A 24043-nucleotide genomic window follows, 5' to 3' on the forward strand; every position below is an offset into this window, starting at 1 on the left:
AGTGTGATTCCATGAACTGTGGGCTGGCTCAAGAGGTTTCAGAGGAAAGTATTAACATGTGGCCTGGAGATCGTTCTTGTGATATTTTGGTGAAGAAAGTGACTGCTTCTGTCCTGGTCCAAAGAGTTTTCCATTGGCAGAGGAAATCTCAAAAGAGCCTAGTATAGCCTCTGTTTTGTGGTTACTAGTGTTAACTCTAATGAAGATTTATAATGAAAAGGAGCAAGCTGGGCAGGGTAAATTACAAAATGCAAATTTTGAGGGGAAAAGGAGCACCAGGAAGTGGAAGGGAGCTAAGTCTTGAGTTCAAGGAGATAAACGGGTTAAGAGATGGAATAAAGGAACCTCAGGGCAAGATCCCACCCAGCTAAGTTTCCAACTTGTGAAAAGGAACTAAAGAAAAGCTTAGAGTCAGACGTGGTGATGCACACCTTTAATCCCAGCACTGGGAAGGCAGAGGTTGGTAGATCTCTGAGTTTGACACCAACCTGGTCTACAGAGCAAGTTCAAGGACAGCCAAGCTTAGGCAGTGAAGGGAAACAGAAAGCTGGGAAAGACGTAATTAAACAAGGGGGCCATGTTCCAGCCCCAGCAAACAGCAGAACCTGGCAGTTTGGCCATGTGGTTCCGGAGTTAAGGATAGAAGAAAAAAGTTATGGAATAAAGCTGCTGAGGCCAGGCATGTGTCAGAGAGGCCACTGGGTGAAGCTGTGAAGTTGAAGCCTGGATTGCCTTGGAGAACCCAAGATGTTAGAGATGCCAGAGTCGTGGGATACCTGCCGAGGAGAGCTGCTAACAGGGAGTGGATCCAGCCCAAGAGAAAGAAGTGTGTTGCAGCCAACAAAGGTGATCAGAGTTGGAGATCTGCAGAGCATTTTGACATCAGACATGGAGCTGCAGGGTTTGGAGTTTGCCCAGCTGGTTTTTAATCTTGCTTTGGTCCAGTATTTCCTCACTGTGCTCCCTTCCCTATGTATTGGAATGGTAATATATGTCCTATGCCATTATATGTTAGAAGTATGTGATCTGTTTTTTTGTTTTGATTTTATAGGGGATTACAATTAAGAGATTACATGAATCTCAGAAGAGACTTTGAACTTTGGACTTTTAAATGTTGTTGAGACTGTGATAGACTATGGGGACTTTTGAAACTGGACTAAATTCATTTTGCATTATGATATTGTTACAAGCTTATGGGGGCCAGGGAGTGGAATGTGGTAGTTTGAATGTAACTGACCCCCATAACCTCATAGGGAGTGGCACTATTAGGAGGTGTGGCTTTGTTGGAGTGGGTATGGCCTTGGAGGAAGTGCGTCACTGTGGGGGGTGGGCTTTGAGGTTTCCTATGCTCAGGATACTGCCCAGTGTGTCAGTTGACTTCCTGTTTCCTGCAAGACATAGGATTCTCAGCTACACCTGCAGACCACATCTGTCTGCACGCCACCATGTTCTCTGCTGTGATTATAAAGGCCTGAACCTCTGAACTGTAAGTGAGCTACCCCAATTAAATGTTTTCTTTATAAGAGTTGCCATGGTCATGGCATCTCTTCACAGCAACAGAAACCCTAACTAGGACACTCACCCTTGAACATAACGGCCTCCCCATGGCCTTCCTTCTGCTTCTCTCGGAAGAGCTGGTAGCAGGCTGAGGTGCTGGCCATGAGCAGCCGAAATTCCTGCAAGAGACACCCCAGTGGATGGTACTGTCGGGGGGGGGGGTAGCCAGGACGTCAGAGGGACCAGGGCCCTGACTGCAAAGCACTTCATGCCTCCCATGCTGAATGTCTTGGTTTCCTGGGAGGGTCTGTCTGTCTTCAGATTGTGTCTCACATTTCTTCTATCCTGGGCAATAACATCAGGTCAAAGTATGGACCCTCTGCTGGGAAGGCCCGGCAGCACATGGATTCTTGGCTATGCAATTCACTCTAGTCTTGGGGATCAGCTCACCTTTGTGCCTGGGATGGGGACGAAGGTCATAAACTCATCTACGTGGCCTACAGTCAGCCAGTCGGAGTAGAGTTCCACGGGAGCCTGCACCTGCTGGGCCTGCAGGAAGTCTCGCACCACCTTGGTCATCCTCCGGCCTCCGGACCTAGGGCAGGATTGGAGAAGAGGAGACTTTTAGCAGGTTACCCTCGTGGTTATTTCTGCACCAGAGCAGCCCCAGGATGAGACGTTCAGCATCTGGAACCCACACCAGATCTGGGTGTTACCAGCAAGGGCACAGGTGGAAGCCTGAGCTGAGACCCTGGAAGAAGGTACTGGAGCCCCGGGTGGGAAGAGGGCACGTTGGCCACAGTCAAACCGATGTGGAGGGCGTAGAGCTCAGCCTTTGCCCCGGAGTTTGCCAGTGAGCAGCTAAAGTCAGCTTCCATGCTCAGCATGGAACTGACATGTCTGTGACTTTCATTGTTTCCTCTAAGGCAGGGCAAGGGCTCGGTACTCCACTGAGGCACAGGAAGTAGCTGCTGAGCGGATGAGTGACCAGTGGATTAGGGGACGGTGGGCTAATGGTCATTACCCATGTCCCCTAGATAGTAGAACATTCCATGTGGGTCAGAGGGACTTGATACTCAAATCCTGGGTGACCTCAGGTTCCAGGCAGCTCTTCAGAAGTGAGTACCCAAGCTGCTCACTTTCTCCCAGCAACTGTTTAGATCAAGGTAGAATCTGCCTTTCATTGGCTGGGCAGAGAGTACGGTTATTGTGGACAGCCAAAGGAGCCAGGGACTCATGCCTGTGAGGCAGGGCATCCCTTGTCTCTCTTCCCTTTCATTTACAGGCAGCCCCCACTCTCCCACTCTCCTCTGCCAGTGTCCTTCACTAGGCTCCCACGGCCCTGCCCCACCTGACCTACGTCTCACTATACACCTTCCCATTTGTGGAAGACAATTATTGGATTGCATATTAGGTCTTAATTTATACTGAGGTGTAAAGGCTGACTTGGCTTTCTTTCCATCGGCGTCTACTGATTTACAGTGCACTGCATCAGGGGATCTGTCCCCCTTACATTCACTCTAGGCACATACACTCCAGGCCACTCCTAAAGAGACAGTCGTGCTCCTGTGCCTGCCACCCCCAGGCCCACCCCGGGTTATCTTACAGAGGGAAACTGCTCCCGATGAGGATCCGGCCAAGAGGGTATGTCTTGCCATTCACCGTCACGGGGGGGCTGACCTCCAGATTCCCAAAGGAGTCGAGGCTGGTGACATTCTCAAAGAGGGGCTCCCGGGTCACATAGCCGAAATCTGGGCCCTGGGCAGAGAGAGAGGGGGCACATCGGCCTTTAGCCTCCTACAGCCGGGAGCCCTCTTCCTCAGCAGCCATTCTACGGTGACACTCTGTGCCACCTGCAGTCTGGCGCTCTGGGTTCTCAGCCTCAAGGACGGCTGTTACCTGAGGCTAGCTTATTGCCATTGGGGAGTCTGTGAGCACACTGACACAGTGAGGGAGTCAGTGTGGGTGTGATGTGTGTGCACCCCATCTCAGCCTGGGCTCTGCCCCCTAGGCACAGGCACACAATGTGATATCAAGATCTGGCCTCACCCTGGCCATCTCAGAATTTCCCTGGCCCTCGGTTTCCATCTCTGTGAGAGGGGTTTCCAACCAGGAGGCCAGAGGTGAACGGATTATCCCCAGGGATTTGCTAGACTTGCCCAGAGAGTGAACTGTGCATCCGAACCCACTATGAATGACTTCTGGCATCTCCCTGCCAGGAACTGGATTTTAAGATTCCATATATGTGTGTGTGTGTGTATATATATATATATATATATATATATATATATATATATATATATTCTTTTTTTTTGATAAAAATGTAAAGATCTTCTTTGGGAGTTTGTACTAGAGCAGGGAGTAACTTGCTTGACTCAAAAAACCAAACCAACCAACAGAAAGACCCTGTGTGGTAGGCAGCCATGGTTTACTCAGCCTCAGCTAAGAGGCCCCGGGACAGGCGCGCCTGGTGGGGTGGATGGCAGCAGCTTAGCGCTTTCTCGCCTGGGGGCCCTTGTTGGCCATGTGTGAGCTGGCCACAGGTGGCAGCTGGGGCTTTACAGCATCACACAGGGCGGCAGGCACGCAGCACAAAGCCGGGCCTGGCCCGGCCTCTGGGAACAATGCAGCCGGGCCTTGGCACCAGGCCAGCCTGGAGCACTGAAGACAGATGGAGCCCAGGGAAGAGAAAGGACAGGGCAGGGAGCTTGGTTCTTATTCCCGCTGCCTATGGTAGTCCTGGGGTGGTCAATTTGATGGCCCTGTCCCCCAGGGTCAGGGAAAATGGACAGTACCCACATGGAGGGCGACTGAGGGCTGTCTACAGGCTGGGGCAATGAACAGGACCATGATGGCCGCTGATGAGGCATAGTGCCCATGCGTTCTGCATGCCTCAATTGAGTAACAATCTTGGCGACATCTCCCTGTTTTACAGAAGCGCACTGAGGCTTATGAAAGTTCAGAAGCCTGCCCAAGGTTCCCTTTCTGCTATGGGGGTGCTGTTCAAGACCAGGTTCCTCTGTCATCCCAGAGTGGGGCTCACATGCTGCTTCTGCCTCCTCTCCAGAGAAGACTTGGGAAGGGTCACCTCTGAATGGCCTGACATCTACAGCAGGATCTGTCCTACACGTGACTGTGGGAAAGCCAGATCTGCCGGTGTCTCTGTAACATGCTCCACACTGGCTTCCGGCTCAGTGTGAAGAGTGAGGACGCAGAGAGGCGTATTTCAGTCCTCCACATGGCTTGGAGGCCACAAGTGGGGACGACAATGGCTTCCTGGGATGGGAAGGAGCCAAACTGCTTTAATAAACCCCATGACACTGAGAGTCACATCCACAGAGTTCCGATGAGCGGTGACATCTATAGACTTCTGCCTTGCCTTTTTTGAAGCTTACTTAGCTGCAGTTTAGAGATGGCTTTGGACCTCAGGGCCCACTGTCCCATCTTGCAGATGAGAAAACAGAGGCCCCGAGTGGAAGACTAGCTATTCTCGTGTGCCCCACATGACCTGACTGTGCTGTCCTCTATCCCCACTGTCACCCCCAGGTGACCCTCAGCATCTCACCAGGAGCTGCTTAATAGGGAAGTCCTTCAGATTTCCATCTCGAGGGGAGTCCAGCACCACTGGGAAGCCTTTGTGGGGTGCCTCAATGTAGCCAAACTCGATTTCATCCTGTGGAATAGAATAAGGAGGGCTTTCAGCTGTAGTGGTACCTAGGGGTGTCTGGAGCAGGATGGATGGGGGTGCAATCCCAGATCTCAGGAGGCAGAGGAGGAGGCTGGAGAATATGAGGCCAGCCTAGGCTACATAGGAGGAGGCTGGAGAGTATGAGGCCAGCCTGGGCTACATATTGAGACCCTGGTATAACCCAGGCGGTAGAGTGCTTGGCTAACACACATGAAGTCCTGGGTTCAAGCACCATTGCTACATACATCGAGCATGGTGGCACATGCCCGTGTAATCCTAGCACTTGGGAGGTGAATGCAGGAGGATCAGAATTTCGAGGTCATTCTCTATGACACGGTGAGTTCGAGGCCAGCCTGGGATACGGGAGACCTTGTTACAGAACAAACCAACATAAAAAGCACAAACAAACTAGGCATGGCTGCATACCCCTGTAATCAGAGCTCAGAAGGCCGAGGCCAGGAGCCTGAGAGTGTAAGGCCAGCCTGGGCTACATGGTGAGAACCTGGCTCACAAATGAAAACAAAAGAGAGCCAGTGAGATGGCTCAGCTGGTAAAGGATCTCACTGCCAAGCCCGATGACGTGAGTTTGATGCCCCGACCCACACGATGGAAGGAGAGGACTAACTGCTCCAAGCTGCCCTCTGACCTCCTCCACGTGTAGGTTGTGATGTGTGCACCATCCCCAGCGAATCAATGTAATGAGAAGATTTAACACAAAATGAGCACACTTGAGCCCAGCTTGGGAAGTGTGAATCGTTCACCGCCTGCCTCCAGTCCCCAACTCTCCTCCTAACAAGCAAATGATGGCAGGGCATCTTTCCACGGATTGCCCCTCGCAAAAGTCACACAACAATCGCTTAGTGACACCAACCTCATTTAAAAAACATAAACAGCTGTATCGTAAACATATTTCCTTCCAAGTAGCAACTCAAGCGTATTCTGTGTCTTTAGTCACAGACTGGCCTTTTTCTTTTTAATTGCCACATAGTACTCCCCGTGAGGGTATCACCAGCCTCAAAGGATGGATACAGATGGTTTCAGTCTAGGCCTCCACTAGAAGCCACACCTATTCTCGCAAGTCTCTGTGCACATGAGCAGACAGGAATCCACACACACGCAGGCAGCTGGGTACCAGGGTGCACACAGCAAGCCTCTTTGGGCCAGAGCCCTTGCTGTGTCTTTCCCGTGGGCCCGGGCCCCTCTCACCTGGATCCAGCGGTCTCCGCGATTCATGTACTGGAAACAGACTTTCAGTTCACAGTTGGTCTTCTCCACCAGGTTCTTCACCTCTTTCAGGAACAGGTAATTGTCCTTCATGCTGAGGAGCATCAGGAAGAGGCCGAGAGGAAGAGTGAGGGGGAGCAAGTGCCGCCCATCTTGGGTGGTCACAGCCGCTGGCACTCTGGACTGAGTTGTGGTGATGAAGGCCCGTCTGTGTCCACAGCCACTTTGTAAAGCCTGCTGGGGCCATGGGCCACGGAACCCCACCCACTTACGCAGTTTTTATCAAGGTCACACGGATATAAGACAAGGGAGGGACCTACTACCCACACATGCTCTCTGACTCCCCAGATTTTAGACAGTGCTATGCCTGGGATGTGGGAGAGCCTGACATGAAGGTTAAGGGTGGGCAGAGGGTCCCTTCTGGAGCTGTCAGTCATACACTTTAGCTGCTTCTTGCCCTTCCTGCTCGTCTTGCTGTGCTAACCAAGCACACGTTACACACTCAATAGACACCTGCTGGAGCAGTGAGCAAAATGAGCTGGGAACCTAGCCCCACACAGCAGAGGCTGAGAGGGAGAGGAGAAGGGAGAGACATGGTGGCCTTTGCGGCACACAGCCTGAGCCAGGATACGCCGACAGATGCAGAGGCGTCATCTCGATCCTCCCAGCAAGCCTGTGGTATGTGCATTTCAGAGAAACTGAGGCACAGAGAGACCACGAGAACTGCTGCAGGTCATACAGCTGCTCAGTGGCAGAGACGGGAATTGGATTTAGGTCCGTCTGACCCTGAAGGCCAGTGCTTGACCACTTTGCCACACTGCCCTGTGGACCATGCCTGTCCCTTACCAGCACACAAACACCGAGACGGGAGGCAGAATGTTGGGGGTCATAATCCACGGTGCAATCCGGAACATCACCGAGTCTGTGAAGATGGGTGTCAATGGGATGCCCTGGGTGTGGGAGAAGAGGAGCACTGGTGAGCCACATTGGGGTACTTGTGGTCCCCGACTCCCTCTCAGTGGGTGAGACCGACAACAATGCATTTACTGAGCACTTACTGTATGCTAGGAACTGTGACAAGTATTGTTTTTATGTGTATGTGTGGGTTTGTGTTTCTGTGTGTGTACGTGCATGTGTGTGTAATGCCCACGATGGCCAGAAGAGAGCATCAGATTCCCCTAGAGCCAGAGTTACACGCAGTTGTAAGCTGTCCATCACGTGGGTGCTGGGGAATGAACTCCACTCTTCTGGAAGAGCAGCTAAGTGCTCTTAATTGCTAAGCCATCTCTCCAGTTCCATATACCAAGTATTGTTGCCTGTACCAATTCATTCCCAGGAGACAGATGCTACTGGAATCCTTACTTTTCAGATCGGGAGACTAAGAATTGTAAAGTCACATGGTTAGAAAGGCCTCTTTCCTATCCTTCACTCACACTCTGCCCCATCGCAGTTACCAGGTCTGAGCCAGGGGCATGGCTGCACAGGGGAGGCCCGTGGCTCTCACCTCGGCCATATACTCCAGCAGACTGACGTGGATGGAGACCAGGCCTGAGAAGCTCTCATCGGGGAAACGGAGACCTTCCACGAAGAACAGCAACTCCGCAGAACCACCTGTATACTTCACCACGTGGTAGAGCTTCTGCCGCCCCAGGATGTGGATGTAGCGCTGGCCGAAGAATGGGTCTGCAGGGGGTGGGCCCGTGTTAGCACCCTCTCCCTTCAGGAGGTCAGGGAGCTCTCTGATGGGGGAAGGGGCAGGGTGACTTGTCCGTTAGACACAGAGAAACGCACAAGTGGAAAGTAGCACAGGATGGTGCAAACTGGTCATTGTCATAGTCTGGGAGGCTGTGTGGCCAGCTGGCTTCTGGCTTCCTCATCTGGAAAATGAGCTGTTTGGGGAATGAGGGTAGATGGGAACGGCATGGCTAGCATAGCAGTAGGGAGGTGTTATTCCCATTTTACAGAGGAGGAAATGGGCTCAGCAATGGCTCGGTAGGGCCTCCAATCCATGTCTAATTTCAAATGCCAAGTTCCTATTCTCTTTGTATGAATAGAACACCAGTGTGCCATTTGTTTGAGAAATTCTACTCTGTATTGTGGATGTTCCACTGTGTGGGTCTTGGGTAGGAAGGAAGAAACTACTGCCCTATGAAACTCTCAGCCCTTTACAGTGCTATTCCCTTTTCCTGGAAGACTGGTGTCCTTTACCCTTTCAGGGAGTCCTTTGTGGATTCCCAGAGAGCAAGCCAGGGTCCATGTAGACCTTCCGAATCGCAGCCTGTACAAATGCATGCTGCTAGGTGAGAGACAGCCCTGCCAGGCCATCTGCCTGTCTGGCATGTGGTCACGTTTAATAAAACGTCCACTGAATGAAGCAATGGCTCCCATCAGTCCCTGTGGGAGAGGCCCACGTGGGATTCCAGGGCTGGCCCATGAATCGAATTACTTGGGCCAGCATGAGCAAACACCTTCAGGGAGTCAAAAGTCACAGTGCAGCCTCTGTGTCTAAGAGTGATGCTCAGCTGATGATAAGACAGCGGATGTGGGGAGCATCTAACGGCAGTGTCACGGTGGAGATCTTGTCTGTTACTCAGGGCGGGGAAGGGCAGAGAGACAGGGGAGACTTCTGAGCAGAGAGAAGTGGCTTTGAGACGCCCCGGTGGGGCAACAGGGTGGCTGTAAGGATGTAGAGGGAAAGAGATACTTGCATTGGCAAAGGCCTGGAGATAGGACCCTACACAGTTCCCGAAGCACCTTCTTTAGGCCCTGCAAAGCTGGAAGGGCAGATCAGGCTCAGCTTAGCACTTTCAACGACAATACATTGGTTAATGACCAGCGGACCAAGGGTTAGAACATGGATCAGGACCATTCCCAATATACAGGGCTAAAATCTGTCAAGTCCAATGCATCCCAAAACGCAGGCTTGAGACAGCACCTGCTTTAGGACCGTGTGCTCACTGGGACCCTGATTATGAGTGGCACCATGAACAGGTGACCTTCCTGACTTCCCAAGTCAGGTCAGGCATCAGCTGGACTCGGCAAGTTACAAACCTTCTGTGAACTCCATTAACCTATCAAACAGATGACTCAGTTGCTAACTGGGGGACAGCAGTCCCTGTCTTATAGGGTCATTACAGACGACACAGCATCAGTGGCTTCAGTAACCTTGGGGACGCGGGTAACACAGCTGGGACCGAAGGGTCCTGGGAGGAGAAGCCGGGTGTGCCTAGTGTGCCACTCACTGTCACTCACCACTTTGCCATCCAATGCCTTCCAGATGGGAGGCACAGAAGTGGCATTTCAGCCTCCCGGTGGTGGGGCTGAGCGTTGAGATGCATAACCCTGACCCTGCAGGTCCCAAGCACCCTATCAGCATGGAAGGTGATGTCCTTCTCACCCCAAACTGCCAGCAGGTGCCCTGGGACCCAGGCTCTGCTCGGATCCAGTTGGATGTGTATCTATAGTGGCTCCCCTTCCCTACCCACAATATTCACACGACACAGGCTGTACCTCCGCTGATCTCATGGGAGGAATGTCAATCATAGAAGCCACCCTGATTTTACAGAAGCTATAGCTATTGAGTTTACCTAGGCTCTCATGGGTAGAGGGAGGCAGGTCTGGCGGGAGGATGCATTCTGCACAGTGCCTGGCAGCTGGCGCCTTTCTCTTCCCCATGTAGCCTATGCCTTGTGATTCACAATGCGTCTCTATTTGGGGCTGCTTTCTGGCAGTTAGCGCCAGCGCCAGGCAGATTGAATTTCATGCAGGAACAACACAACCCTTGTTTCAAAGAGCCTCCATCGCTGTTCAGGATCTCCAGCTTGGTCCAGATCCCACCACCCCCGGCATGGCTGGCTGTCCTTGCAAGTGCCAACAATGCACTTCTATTGAGTGGCCCCCGCAGCCTTGTGCTGGACCTGCCAGCACCCCTAGCCTCTCCTGAGCTCCAGTCATCTGCCCTGGCTGGCCAGCGCATGGCCTGGTTTGGCACAACCTTTCCAGTGGCAAAGAGACGGATAGTGTAACCGTCGGTCTCGGCTTGCCTGTGATGGAAGGGTGTCTTGGCATGACCGACCTCCAGTGCTAAAAACCAGGGAGGTGCTGGACAAATGGGGGCAGGTTGTTTACTGTGTCCTTGGGGGAGAAGGTAAGTCTCCAGTTTGGGGGGTCCTGGGGAGAGTAAGTTTCTAGGTCCTCCAAGGAACACTGGAGAATTCTGTCATAATAATTACCAGTTCGTATCATTCCAGCCAAAGCAATAGCTACTGTTTTACAGAGCTTTCCATGGGCCAGCACGACAGCGGAGACCCCAGTGCAGTCCATCCCACACCACAGAGGGGCCCTCAGGGATCCCAGAGCCTGGCTCCTGACATTGTGGGGAACTGGACTGTCTGTCTCTCCTAGGACACAGGTCATGACACTGAAGTAACATGACACATTACACACAAGGTACTCAGATTCTGACCAAATCCCCCATCGGCTCACATGAAAGAAAAGGATATTGGACTAAAGAATAAGATTAATTGTCCCTTTTGCTGGGCCCTGGTGACTCAGAGTATTCCCCTGGGCGACTGTCTATTTGATACAATGTAGCCTCCCTTGAGAAGGGAAGTCTCAATGAGGAACTGTCTAGATCGGCCTGTGAGTATTGCCTGTGGACGGTTTTTCTTAATTGGTTAACTGAGGTGAGTTAACGTGTGTGGCAGGCACCGTTTCATGGACTGGACCCTGGACTGAATGAAAAGAAGAATGAGCTAAGCTGCCACTGCGGCCTCCCTGCTATGATGGGCAGTAACCTGGAACGGTGAGATGGATAAATAATAAACCCTTTTTCTTCTAAACTGTTTTTACCAGAGTATTTTATCACAGAAGCAGAAATGCAACCCAGACACCTGGAGTTCATATCTAGAGGGAAACTGACTAGGGAGGTGGTCCCTGACCCAGCAGCCACCCTCCCTATAGGACGGTGGTCCAGCTAAGACATCCAGGGGGATCCTCTCTGCCCACTTGCGGTGGGAGCTTTCTTGCCTGCTCAGGACCCATCTCAATGATCAGTGAAGTGGAGAGGTGAGAATGGACCCAGGCCTGAGTATACCCCAGTTAGCAAAGCAAAGAAGCATCTAGAGAATGCCCGGATGTCGTTATCAGCCACAGGTCAATGCCAAGGCTGAGTCCAAGTCCAGACTGGGTCCTCCTAGTTCCCTTCTGCCGTTGGGCGACTCTCATCTGGACCATGCAAGTATCAACTTCTCAGCCCCCTGGGGCTGCAGAGCCAGCCTGACTTCAACCATCTGTCAGAGCCCAGAGAGGAGCATCATAGGGCTCTGTCCACTAGTGTCCCAGCTAAGTCCCTCCTTGAAGTGAGGGTCCTGTCTGTTTCTAGTGGATTTGTCCAGAAGGGGTCCCAGGGTGAGGCCCAAGGCTCTGGCCTTCAGACAGGAGGTCCCATAACACCTGACAAACTTCAGGATGCTTTACAGAGGGACTCTTCGCATGGGTAGAAAATCTTAACAGTTCTGCCCCAACCCCCCTGGGGGCTGGGGATGCGCTCAGGTGTAGAGTGCTTGCTCAGTGTGTACCAGGCTCTGGTTAGATCCTCAACACCACATAACGGGGCATGATGGTGGCATGTGGCTTTAATCCCAGCACTTGGGAGATGGCCGCAGGAGGGTCAGATGGTCAAGGTCATCCTCCCTTCCCTACATACGGAGTTAGAGACCATGGAACCCTATCTTAACAAACAAACAAAACCAAAACCTCTTAGGTGACTCTCCGATGCACTAAGAATAAAACACAAACTGTGTCTTCGCTCTGACCTGACTCTCTAAGCATCCACCCATCTCTCTTCCTGCTGCCCAGCCTGGTCTTTCTGTTTCTCTGAAGCACTGAACCAGCCCCCTCTTCTGAGCTTGCTGTACATGATGCCCACTCCTTAGCTTGCTCCTCCCCAGCTCCTCCCAGCTCCTCCCAGCTCCTCCCAGCTCCTCCCAGCTCCTCCCAGCTCCTCCCCAGCTCCTCGCAGCTCCTCCCCAGGTCCTTCTCGTTGTTTCCTTTGAGTCTCATCTCAAATGTTACTCCCCACAGAAGCCTCTCTCGACCACCTAACCAACTCAGCCTCTGTGCTAATGCTTCCTGGGTCTTGATCTGTCCCATTTCTTCTGACATGTTTTCCTCACTCAGGGGAGGCTCCCCTAGGGCAGAGGGAGTGAGGGGACAGTTATGTTTACTGTATTGGCACACAGGTGACTCTATAGCATAAGAAGATTAGATGAATATCATCCAAGCTCCAAGATGAATAGAGTATGGTTCATACATAGTGGCACCCAGGACACCCTGTCACCACTAAGAGGAAGAAGGGCAGACATGGTATCATCTCCAGGGACATTTGAGAGTCAGAAATGCCAGACAATACCTGGAGGAAGTATATATCTGGCCTTAGGTATCATGAAGGCAACAGGACCCTGACTTCAAAGGCCCTTCCTCCCCTGGTCCCTGAGAGAAGTATGTGGACACAGGCCATTGAATCTCCCTGGGGGAGGAGAGATGTGTATCTGTGTGTCACTCCATGGGCTCCACAGCCCTGGGCACCTGTGCAGAGAGAAGGGCAGTGGCCGCAAGGGCTCTGGGTGGGCGGGTGGGGCAATGACCACTCACTCTCCACGTAGAACACGCCCACTTTGTCCGAGTCTGACATGGAAATGTAGAGGACTATTTCATAGCCGGCGGGCAGGCGGTCAGGGCCTTTGGTCCGCAGGATCATCTGAGACATGTCCTTGAGGTCTGTGGGTAGATAAAGGAGGTAGGGGGAGGGCCTGTGAGAGCGGGTCTCACCATTGCTTTTACTCTTCCCACCAGGACAAGGCCCCTCCCTCATGCATGCATCATGGGAACTACCCAGAAGCCTAAGGGAAAGGAACTTATCTCCTGCCTGGGAGAACTGGTCAACCCTTTGGGAATTTCCTTTTCTCTAGTCTTTTTTCTCATATGTAGACCAGGCTGGCCTTGAACTTATAGTAATCTGCCTGTCTCATTTGTGTGTGTGTGTGTGTGTGTATGTGTGTGTGTGTGTGTGTGTGTGTGTGTGTGTGTGTGTATGTGTGTGTGTGTTTGTGTGTGTGTGTGTGAGTGTGTATGTATAGGTCAGAGAACAGCTTGCGGGAGTCTATTCTCGCTCTTTATCATGTGGGTTCTAGGAACTGAATTCAAGTCGTCTGGCTTGGTGGCAAGTGACTTTACCTGCTGAGCCATCTTGCTGGCCCCTCCAGGTTTTCCTCTACCCATGCATGTAAAGGTGCAGTTGAACTGTATTTACAGTCATGACTTCTGAGCATTGAACATCTGAATCATTATCTCCTGCCTCGCCCTCTGCCCTGCCCGGGGCAGGACACACATGTTCCCACTGTCCCCCATGTGGCCCCACTGGCACCTTGCTTGCTGTAGACCTTTTCATCACTACAGTCCTCCTTGGGCAACCAGGGCGTGTCTCGGTCACAGTTCACCAGCAGGATGGCCCCCTGGCCCTCAGGACCCCAGGTCCAGGATGCCTGTAACAACAGGGACACAGATCAATGCCTTCCCTGGTTCCATCCAAGTACAGCTTCTGAGGGATAATGAGGGATAGATGTGGTGAAGAGTACCCACTGGGCCAGCAGCTGGGACCTGGAAGGCTTGAAGTGCCCAGAAAGGACTCATATGATCACCCAAGTTCAAGAGGGGAGAGACAGGAAGGCTGAAGAGGGCATGTGGGCCTCAGCTCTGGTGTGAGTTGACCATGCCTGGCAGAGATGGTGGCAGGAACTGACATTCTAGGACAGGCTTGAGGTGACTGATTCCAGACACGCTCTGAGCGCTCCCAAGGGGGCTGCCACCTTACTCTGCTTTCTGTCCTGTGGCCACAGTACCCGGAACAGACTCCAACTGGAGCATGCTGCTTCCCTGTTTGAAGCCCTCACCGTTGACTCAGATAAAGCCTGGAATCTCTGATCTTCCATGAGGCTGGTGAGACCTGTGGCCTCTGCATCCGGTCTCTTCTACCCACATGAATGTCCTTCTGTACCGTCGAAACTCCTAGATCTTTGCCCTGCTGGTCCCTCTTTCCCAGTCAACTCCACCCTTCTTCTTAGACTCAGGGCACCTGGCCCTCCTTGAAGGAGCATTTCTGGTCCCCAGGGCAGCTGCCCTGCTCTGTCCATGGTCCTTTCTTGATATGTTCTTCCAGGTCATAGGATGGTTACAATGGAGTCACCTACACCATTCTTCCTTGAACTTTGGTCTCTCTAGGTTTTTGTTGCTCCTGGGGCCTGACCTAGTCCTAGACTATAAGAGATAAATTTCTTGTTTTGAGACAGGGTCTCACATAGCTCAGGCTGGCCTGTAATTCACCATGTAGCAGAGGATGGCCTTGAACTCCTCCTGCTCTTCCTGCCTCTACCTCCTGAGATCTGGGATTCTGGCATGCATTACCATTACTAGCTAATATAAAAGATATCTGTAGGGTGGGCAAAGGCATTGTGACAATGTCACTGGTCCAGGTATGGAAATTCTCACTAATTCAGGTCTACAGGGGCTGGATGACTTTGCCGTGATTGTCCCAGTATTGATGCCGGGGATCAGACCAGGGTTTCCTGCATTCAAGGGAAGTACTCCGTCAACTGAGGTACAGTCTCAGCTTCCTGAGGATTTTGGGCAGGATTGTCAAGACCTACCGTCTGTTTTTAAGAGCTCTCTCTTAAAAGACAGGATCTGTTCAGGTTGGCCATGAACTCCCAATCCTCTTGTCTCTACCCGCTGAGTGCTGAGATGACAGGTATGGGCCACCTCTCTCAGCCTCCTTTAACTTTATTTGTTTGGATTTTTGAGTCAGGGTCTCACTATATATCCTTGGCTGGCCTAGAACTCTCTACGTAGACCAGGCCTGCCTCTGCCTCCCGAGTGCTGGGATTAAGGGTGTGTGCTACTACAACTCCTTACCCCTTTAATTTTAAAAGAAGAGGCCTAAGGGGAACAAATGCCTTCCCTGGGTGGCCTCTGTCTCAGATGCACTGATTCTTCAGATGCTCTGTGACCTGTGCCGGGGAAGCCGACCCTACCGTGAGCCTGGCTTGTCTGTGGCCCATCCCTGCTGGGTTGCATCTGCACCCAGCTTCCGGCCCTGTGAAGTGGCAGCTGACTGCTTTGGTGGACAGCTCTGACCATATGCACTGTGCAGTCCCTGCAATGCCCTGGAAGTCCCCCCATGTTAGGTGCCCTGGAAGTCCCCCCATGTTAAGGTTGGGACAGCTTCCACCCTCAAGGCCAGTAACCTTCTTAGGGTTGTTCCTCTCCACCTCGCCATCCCGGTCCGCGTCCACATCCAGCGAGATCTCTGCAGGCAAGAGATGAGAGTGAGTTGATGAGTTGAAGAGCCAGTCAGATAATGTGAGGTTGGAGGAGTCCAGTGGGAAACAGGGCAGCTCCCCTCCCCGCCCATTCACTTGGTTGCTGGGAGAGGGCCTTGCCGAGGTCATCATCTCCCACCCTGCTTACATGCTACCACCTCTGGGGAACCTCAGCAGACACATAAAGCTTTGGAAATGGACAGGTCCCTGCAAACCCTGGTGGGGGTGGGAGGCCGATCCTCACTGTACATGTGTGAGAGACACACATGTCCAAGGTCACAAGGTGGTATTAGTAGAATCAGGGGGTCACTATATTTCAGATCCCCTGTCTGTCTGTCTATCTGCCTGGGTTCCTGTCTCGGGCTTTCTCTCTTTTTCCTCTCTCCTCATTTTATTTGTTGAGAAGAAGTCATGTCTCTAGCTCCTGTCCATCTAAGGAGCCTGTGACGCCAGCTTCAGATAGGTGATCCAGGGCAGGGTCCCTGCTGACCCTTTCTCTTGGGGACCTTCAGCATTCCAGAACCTCTCATGGGGAGGCTCTGTGGAGCCTGTGGGGGCAGAGAGAAAGTTCAACATGAGGTGGTCTTAGGTTGGAACTCTGGTTCTCTGGTCAGGAGCTGTGTGACTTGGGCAGGTTCCACCTCTCTCAGCTCCTATTTCCTCACATGCAGCCTGGGGTTCTGGGTTAGCAGTTGTACTAACAGAAACAGCCAGAACTACTGACTTTCAGAGCCACATCACTCCATGTGTGGGGCTGTTCTGGGTTCAGGGTGTTTAGTGGTACCCCTGGTCACCACCTGCAAGATGCCAGTAACATTTCTCATGCCTCCAGCTGCTGTCGAGCAGCCCGGGGAGGTAAAACTGGAGGGAGGTAAAAATGGGGTGTTGCTGGGGAGGTAGGGGGGAGCACACCCAGCATGAGATATGCTGTTTCCAGGCCCTGAGCTGCCCCAGTAAGCTTGCTCATGCTAACTATGACTTCAATCATAGCAGAAGCTGGGTGGAAAGGAATGCACCCCAGCCAGTCCCTTTGGGGGCATCTTTGGGTGGAAGGAGGGTCCTGACACAGGGGGGGTCCTGATGGTACCCACCCCCAGCTGCACCAGCCCAACAGGGTCCAGAGTTACATTCCGGTGCCTCTTCTGTCCACAGTTCAATTCCCACTGACCCGACTATGGCGTTTGTGGGTGCAGAAGGAAATGGAAGATCACGAGGTACCGGGAAGAGGCACTTTCTGGTTTCTCATGCTCCCGGACCTGCCATGAGCCCCGTACTACAAGGCATCCCACTGATGACGATGGCTCCCACTGATGAGGCGCCCCACTGGAGTACCTGCTGCAACTCAGCTCTGGGCGAGTGACACACAGCAGCTGTCGAGCCCCGTACTACAAGGCATCCCACTGATGACGATGGCTCCCACTGATGAGGCGCCCCACTGGAGTACCTGCTGCAACTCAGCTCTGGGCGACTGACACACAGCAGCTGTCTCCAGGAGCCTGTGGCCCCGGAGAGAAATACAATCCCACCCGTTTCATAAAGGAATAAACTCAGGCTTTGTAAAGCCACTCAGCAGCCACCTACATGGCTCATGGTGAGGCTGGAGCTGGCAGAGGATTCCAGTGCAGAGGTGAGGCCCTCTAACCGCAGTGAGAGGCTGAGGTGCAGGGACAATGTTGACTTTGGCTCCCAACTTCACCAGCTTTTAAGCCCGCCACACCCCACTCCATGAACACAGTGCTCTGCCAACTGCAGACACTCTCCAGGGCTGTTCTCCCTCTGAGAGCTCCAGGAAGGAGACCCACACTGCCACACAAACCAGGAGTCTGAGGCCACCCAGCAGGGAGGTGACACTGCACATACCCGAGTTCTTAGAGTGCAGGGTGGTCCTGACTCCAGACATCTGTTCTCTGCTACTCCCCTCACTGGTCCAGTTGACCCCTGGCTGCCCCAGGCTGACATCATACCTGGACAGTGTCCAAAAGCCATTCTCATTTGCTCCCCTGAAGGTCACAGGCCACATCCTCACAGTGGAGCCCTGTGGCTTCATTTCTAGGCCACAAGGGAACATTGAAGTTCCTTATGGTGGGTCTCCTGTGTCTCCCATGCAGGAGGTCATGAGAGATGATGTAGTACTTCAGGCCATACTGAAGGAAGGCTCTCTCTCTCTCTCTCTCTCTCTCTCTCTCTCTCTCTCTCTGACTCTGTGTGTGTCTGTGTTGGGAACAGGGTATGAGCAGCTTCTCTCTCTCTCTCTCTCTCTCTCTCTCTCTCTCTCTCTCTCTCCCTCTCTCCCTCTTTCTTTTTGCTTGTTTTTGTAGCCCTGGCTTGCCTGGCCTGAAACTCATTATGTAGACCAGGCTGGCCCAGAAGTTGCTATGTAGACCAGACTGGGTGCTGGGAATTTAACCAGGATTCTCTGAAAGAACGGCCAGTGCTCTAAACTGCTGAGCCATCTTTCTAGCTCCTATCTCCCTTTCTGATAGGGTCTGGCTATGTAGCCCAGGGTAGCATTCAACCCTCCATCCTCCTGTCTCAGTACTTCTGAGTACTGGGATTGCAGATGTGCCCCATTAAGTCCAGTTGAAATGAATCATTAACTTAAAAAATTTTAAATACACACACACACACACACACACACACACACACACACACACACACACACACACACACACAGAAACCAGAGGACAACTTTTAGGAGTTAGGAGTCTCTCCTAACAGGTGAGTCTCAGGGACCAAAGTTAGGTTGTCACGCTTGATGGCCAGCATCCTTGTCTGCTGAGCCATCTTTCCAGCCCCTTTGAGCTCTGGGCTCACAAGCACTGGGCAGGTGCTCTACGCCCCATTCCCCAGCTCTGTCCCTAGCATTAAGATCTTTATCAGAGTGGTACTTAACTTGTCACAAAGAGATCAATCAAACAGCTACAATCACTTCAGGGCAGTAGTAATCACCTCCCTATAGTCTCCTCACCTCCCTCATGCCACAAAAGGCTTCTTGCTGCTTCCTGAGCTCGCTTGCTCTCTCTCTCTCTCTCTCTCTCTCTCTCTCTCTCTCTCTCTCTCTCTCTCTCTCTCTCTCTCTCTCCCCTTCCCTTCCTTCTTTCCTTCCTTCCCTCCCTCCCTCCTTCCTTCTTTCTTCTTTTTCCTTTTTTTCTCCCCTGAAACGGAGTCTCACTATGTAGCTCTGGCTGTCCTGGAACTCGCTCTGTAGACCAGACTGGCCTTGAACTCACGGAGATCTGCCTGCCTCTGCCTCCTGAGTGCTGGGATTAAAGATGTGAGCCACCACACCCAGCCTGTCTCCTGATTGGTTACTCTCTGAAGGCTCTGCCACCTTCCCATTATGAAATGTGTGCTTGCGTGGTCTCGCTCTCGGCCACCTCCTCTCCATCTTCCACAGGATTTCTCAGTTCTCTTAGGACCTGTTACTGTCCCCACAACTGACTTCTCCACTGCCCTCCAGTCTCCTTAGCTACCAGCTCTCCCCTGGATCTTCTCTCTGGCTCTGATGGGGCCTTGTCCATAGACCAAGAAGGAGAGGCTGGAACAGCCCTTCTGAGCTCTGCCCTCCCCAGGGGGAGGGGAACACACCTGTTTCACAGCTTCTGGACTCCAGACATTTCCCAGAGGCTCTGGGTCCTGCCTCAGCTACCCAGAATAGCCCCAAGGTGTCAGGTGGCGCCCGGGTGCCAGGGCGTGGGGCGGATTCATGGGAAATGTCACTAGGATTGAGTTTGAAGCCATTGCCCTGTGAACCTAGACACCGAGTCTGTGCGCACTTTGGCTGGCTGCCAGCCTTGTGGACTGTGGTGTGCTGGCCTGGCCTTCTGACTTGTCCCAGGAGCTTGGGAAGCAGTGTGAGGAAGGGCTCTGGGGACTGGCAGAGGAATGAGATCCTCAGTGGATGCTGGCAGCTCCAGAGCTGGGGCTGTGTGGGGAGCTCAGGGTATGTGGAGCATTTACCCAAGGTACAAAGGCGAGAAAATGCTGCGGCTCCAGAATGTGTCCTCCCTCTGCCAGGACCCCCAGCAGGAAGGACGGCTGTAGCCTCCCATCTTTCTATCCCCCATCTCCGTTTTCCTCCGAGAAGTCCTAACCACAACCTCAAAGGTTCTTAGAGATGAACTCAAATCCTCATTCTGTAGCTGGGGGAAATTGGAGCCCAGAGAGGGTGATCTACTTGTCAGGGCCACAGGGCAGGGTCAGACAGAGATCTAGGGTCTGATTTGACCAGGGGCTCCGTAGGTTTGTTCCCATATCCAGGATGAAGTCCCTCCAGGCAGAGAGTAAGAGAAAGGGGGGAGGGAGCCTCCGCTCAGCACAGGCCCTTTGCACATGCCACTCCCCCGAATCCTTGGAGGCACCACGCTAGAATGCTCTGCAGAGCCCCCTTTTTGCAGTTGGAGAAACTGAGGTGAGGGTGATGGAGTTGGTGCAAGATCACCATGAGGTGGACAGAGGAGGCAAAGCCACAGCTTATTCCTGCCTGACCCAAGGCTCTTGCTGTTCAGTGTGGGCTTGGGACAGTCCCAGTGAGGTGCACTCAGAACCGCTTCTGCGGGACCAGGTCTAGGGGTGTTTAGAGTGTCCCCTTCCTTTGGGGGACTGCCTCTAATCACTCAGAGTGAAAATGCCGAGGGAGGAGAAGGTCATGTGGGACATGGACCATGGGTGGGCTGCTCGTCCCTGCCAGTGGAACAGAAAACAAAAGTGATTTGAGTGGGATTTCATCCAGGCTGTTTTTTACCATGTGCATGGCTGCCTTTCACTCGGAGAGGATGCCCTGCCTGGGGGAAGTGCTCCACCACTGATCTCAGCTCCTCCCCCTCCTCCTTTACTTTTGGAGACAGGGTCTCCTGAGGTCATCTAGGTTGTCTTCTTAGCCCAGACAAGCATTGGGCTTTCAGTCTCCTGTCTCAGCCTCCGAGGAGCAGGGGTGACAGGTATGTGCCACCAGGCCCTAATTCCCTTTCTTCTTGGTTTGTTGGTTTTTGTTTTTCGAGGAAGGGTTTCTCTGTGTAGCCCTGGCTGTCCTGGAACTCACTCTGTAGACCAGGCTGGCCTTGAACTCAGAGATCCTCCTGCTTCTGCCTCCCGAGTGCTGGGATTAAAGGTGTGCACCACCACCGCCCAGCCTCTTTCTGCTTTTTAAATGTTACACATTTATATATATAGTTTTGAGATGGGGTCTTATGAAGTCCAGGCTGGCCTCGAATTTGCTATGTAACCGAGGCTAGCCTTGAAATCCTGAACCTTCTGCACCTGCCATTGGAGCCCTGGGATTATAGCATGTGCCCCCACACCCAGCCCTTCCTGCTTACTGTGTATGGGAGTGTATGTGCGGAGGTTAGAGGACAGCTTTTGGGCGTTGTCCTCTCTTCCACCGTGAGTTCTAGGGATCCAACTCAGGTTGTCAGGGTTACCCACTGAGCCATCTTGCTCACCCCCTGCCTGCATTTAATGTCAAAATGGATGGCGATAGTTGAAGATAAACTGTTAAATTAATGTGGGTTCGCCCTCTCGTGTAGAAAAGCTTTCTTCCTCCTCATTGTCTCTGGGATGGCCAAGGGACGTTTTACTGTTCCATGAACCTAAACACCTCACGGCAGCTGAGTAGCTGCTGCAGACAGAATCCAGCACATGCCATGGAGGACCGGCAGCCTCTTTGCCTCGGGCATATTAGGTGTCACCAGGACCAAACCTGAGCTATCCTGAGCCCCGAGCTCAGCCTCGAGTCTCAGGTGGAGGACGAGCTGGCCTCCCTCCTTCATTTACCGTCTCTCTGCCTGCATGCCTGCCTTCCTCTCTCTCTCTGGTTTTTCAAGACAGGGTTTCTCTGTGTAGCTCTGGCTGTCTTGGAACTCACTCTGTAGCCCAGGCTGGTCTCAAACTCACAGAGATCCACCTGCTTCTGCCTCCCTAGGGACGGGATTAAAGGCGTGTGCCACCACACCCGGCTGCCTGCAAGCTCTCTTCAGGGCACATCCTGGGTCACCTTTGACAGGTCTCTGGCCTTCCTTCCCTGCCTTCGTCCTCTGGTATCCCTGGCTCTGTGGGATGGGGTTTCCCGGGGACAGTCATCTGAGAGAGGTGGGGGCTGTGTGTCTCATGCCACGGCTTAGCATGCCCAGGAGTCAGGCTACCATCTCCCAAGCCCACCCCCTTCCCCCATCGTTCCAAGCCCCCTCACTCCTGGGCTAAGAAGCCCCTGGTACAGAGGGAGGGACACAGGGACAGCACCCAGGCCCCCCGGGGGAGGGGAGATTAGCTGAGAAGCGAGAGAGAGCACTACCATTGAGAGTCCTCTAGCCTCTAAGAGTCCTCCAGCCTCCTCGAGTCACAGGAGACTGAAGAGAAGGGAAGGTCCTTGCAAAGCAGCTAGCTGTTCGTAGGGGAGGCTTCACAACCCTCAGAAAATGAGAGAGCTGATGTGACTTGGTGCCCTACTAACCATTCTAGATGTAACCCAGGCAACTTTGTTTTGCCTTTTCTGAGCCTCAGTTTTCCCATCTGTTCATGGGCACAGTATCGGTGTCTCTCCTTGCAATAGCTGAAAGGATAGCTGGAAGTCATGGTGGGTAGACATCCAGGTCTGGAGCCTGGCACACTGTGGGTGCTCAAGAAATGTCCCCAGTTTATCTGGCTCCTCTTCTTCTATTCCCTTCTCATCAAAGCACCCAGTGTAGACCTAGACACAGCTCAGTGTGCAGTGAGTGGGGACACCATTGGGATGCCACCGTCCTGTCAATGTTTAACCACAGCTGCATGGACAGAGTGAGCCCCTGGATTCCTTCTAGCATGAAAACTTCAGTAACAGAAAATAGAAGGAAGTCTCCTCTGCAGCAGGGACTGAGTGTTCAGAAGGTCACGTCCCTCGGCCCTGCTCAGCCTACTGTGTCCCTGACACCCAGGGCAGAGTCCTGCAGGGGAAGAAGCCAGGGAATTGCTTCCAGTTTGGAACTCCACCTGCCACACCTGCTGTGTGACTGTGAATGAGTTTCCTAACCTCTCTGGTTCATACCACACCATCGTTTGTGGACCAAATGAAGAGCATGAACTGGATGAGTTAAGAACCCTAGGCTACAGTTCCGTGCCCAGGGCATCTGGGATGGTAGTTAGGACTGTCAGGGACAATGGGAGCTCCTGGAGTCTCTAGGCTGTAGGGTGCGCGTGCGTACGTGCGTACGTGTGTGTGTGTGTGTGTGTGTGTGTGTGTGTGTGTGTGTGTGCACGTGCATGAGAGAGAGAGAGAGAGAGAGAGAGAGAGAGAGAGAGAGAGAGAGAGAGAGAGAGGCTTTCCTCTTTGTAGGTCATCAAGCCTGTGAAGGGGACTTCAGGGCATAATTCCTCTACATGAGTCCCCCACCCCCGAACAAAAGTTCCAGGGCACCGCTCCAAAGTTGGCATTACTTGGAAGTGGCCCCAGGAGCTGGCCTCCCACACTGAAACCTACCCAGCAAATTTCCCCAGGCCCTCCTCAAGGTGAAGGCACCAGACCCCAGCACCAACTCACCAATGGCTGTGAGGAAGAGCCCAGCCTGGTCAATGGGGGCGCTGCCCTCCTCATCATAGTAGTTGACGGTGACCTTGGTGGGGGAGCACACACAGGAACAAGAGAAAAGGGCAGAGGGTCACAGGTTATAGTGAGAAACAAAATATAACAAACGAACAAACAAACAAACAAAACAGAAATAACCCCCTACCTCCCAGCTATCTCTAAATACAGGGCCCCCTCCTCCAGGAAGCACTCCTGGGCTGCTGAGATGCTTCTCACATATAATCTAACAGGACAAGGGGTTATTCTCCCCTACCTGACCTGTGCCCTGGCACATCTCCCCACTTCCTGGGCTGACTATGCTCTGTGTCCAGTTCCAGCTAAGCCCCAGGGGCTCCGCTGTTCCTTTGGATGGTGCCTGGTGCCAACATGGCAACAGGTCTAGAGCAATGTTCACGAGAGAGCCCAGAGTGGGGACCGTCTGGCTTTGGCTACCTCACCTGGCAAATCACTTTGTCTCTAATTGCTCAGTACCACACTTTACAGGCAGGTCTGGGTTGCTATGGATATAATCGCCAATCATTCTATGAGTCTGAGAAACTATTTTTTTTGTTGTTGTTGTTAAAAAAAAACCAACCCAAAACAAAACAAAAAACAGGACTTGCTGCTATATGCCCAAGGCTAACTTCAACACTGTGATGCTCCTGCCTCTTAGGTGCTGAGATTACAAGTGTGCACCCCAAGTCCTGGCTTCTCTTTCCATAT

At 52.7% G+C, this 24043-nt stretch overlaps 1 protein-coding gene across 1 annotated transcript in view; it reads right to left on the minus strand.

The window, feature by feature from the left end:
• Padi2 (peptidyl arginine deiminase 2) overlaps positions 1–24043 on the minus strand; it is a 44011-nt gene that overhangs the window by 8570 nt on the left and 11398 nt on the right. Inside the window, exons 3-13 of the mRNA XM_052716143.1 lie at positions 23297–23369; positions 15712–15773; positions 13836–13953; positions 13064–13189; positions 7914–8092; positions 7256–7359; positions 6392–6503; positions 5063–5170; positions 3104–3255; positions 1948–2092; positions 1583–1676 (exon numbers count right to left, since the gene is read on the minus strand). Of these exons, the coding sequence (XP_052572103.1) occupies positions 1583–1676; positions 1948–2092; positions 3104–3255; positions 5063–5170; positions 6392–6503; positions 7256–7359; positions 7914–8092; positions 13064–13189; positions 13836–13953; positions 15712–15773; positions 23297–23369 (1273 nt within the window). The remainder of the gene's footprint in view (positions 1–1582; positions 1677–1947; positions 2093–3103; positions 3256–5062; positions 5171–6391; positions 6504–7255; positions 7360–7913; positions 8093–13063; positions 13190–13835; positions 13954–15711; positions 15774–23296; positions 23370–24043) is intronic.

The sequence above is a fragment of the Peromyscus californicus genome, unplaced genomic scaffold, assembly GCF_007827085.1.
Source record: "Peromyscus californicus insignis strain IS unplaced genomic scaffold, ASM782708v3 Scaffold_5__1_contigs__length_169319896, whole genome shotgun sequence".
NCBI lineage: Eukaryota > Metazoa > Chordata > Mammalia > Rodentia > Cricetidae > Peromyscus > Peromyscus californicus.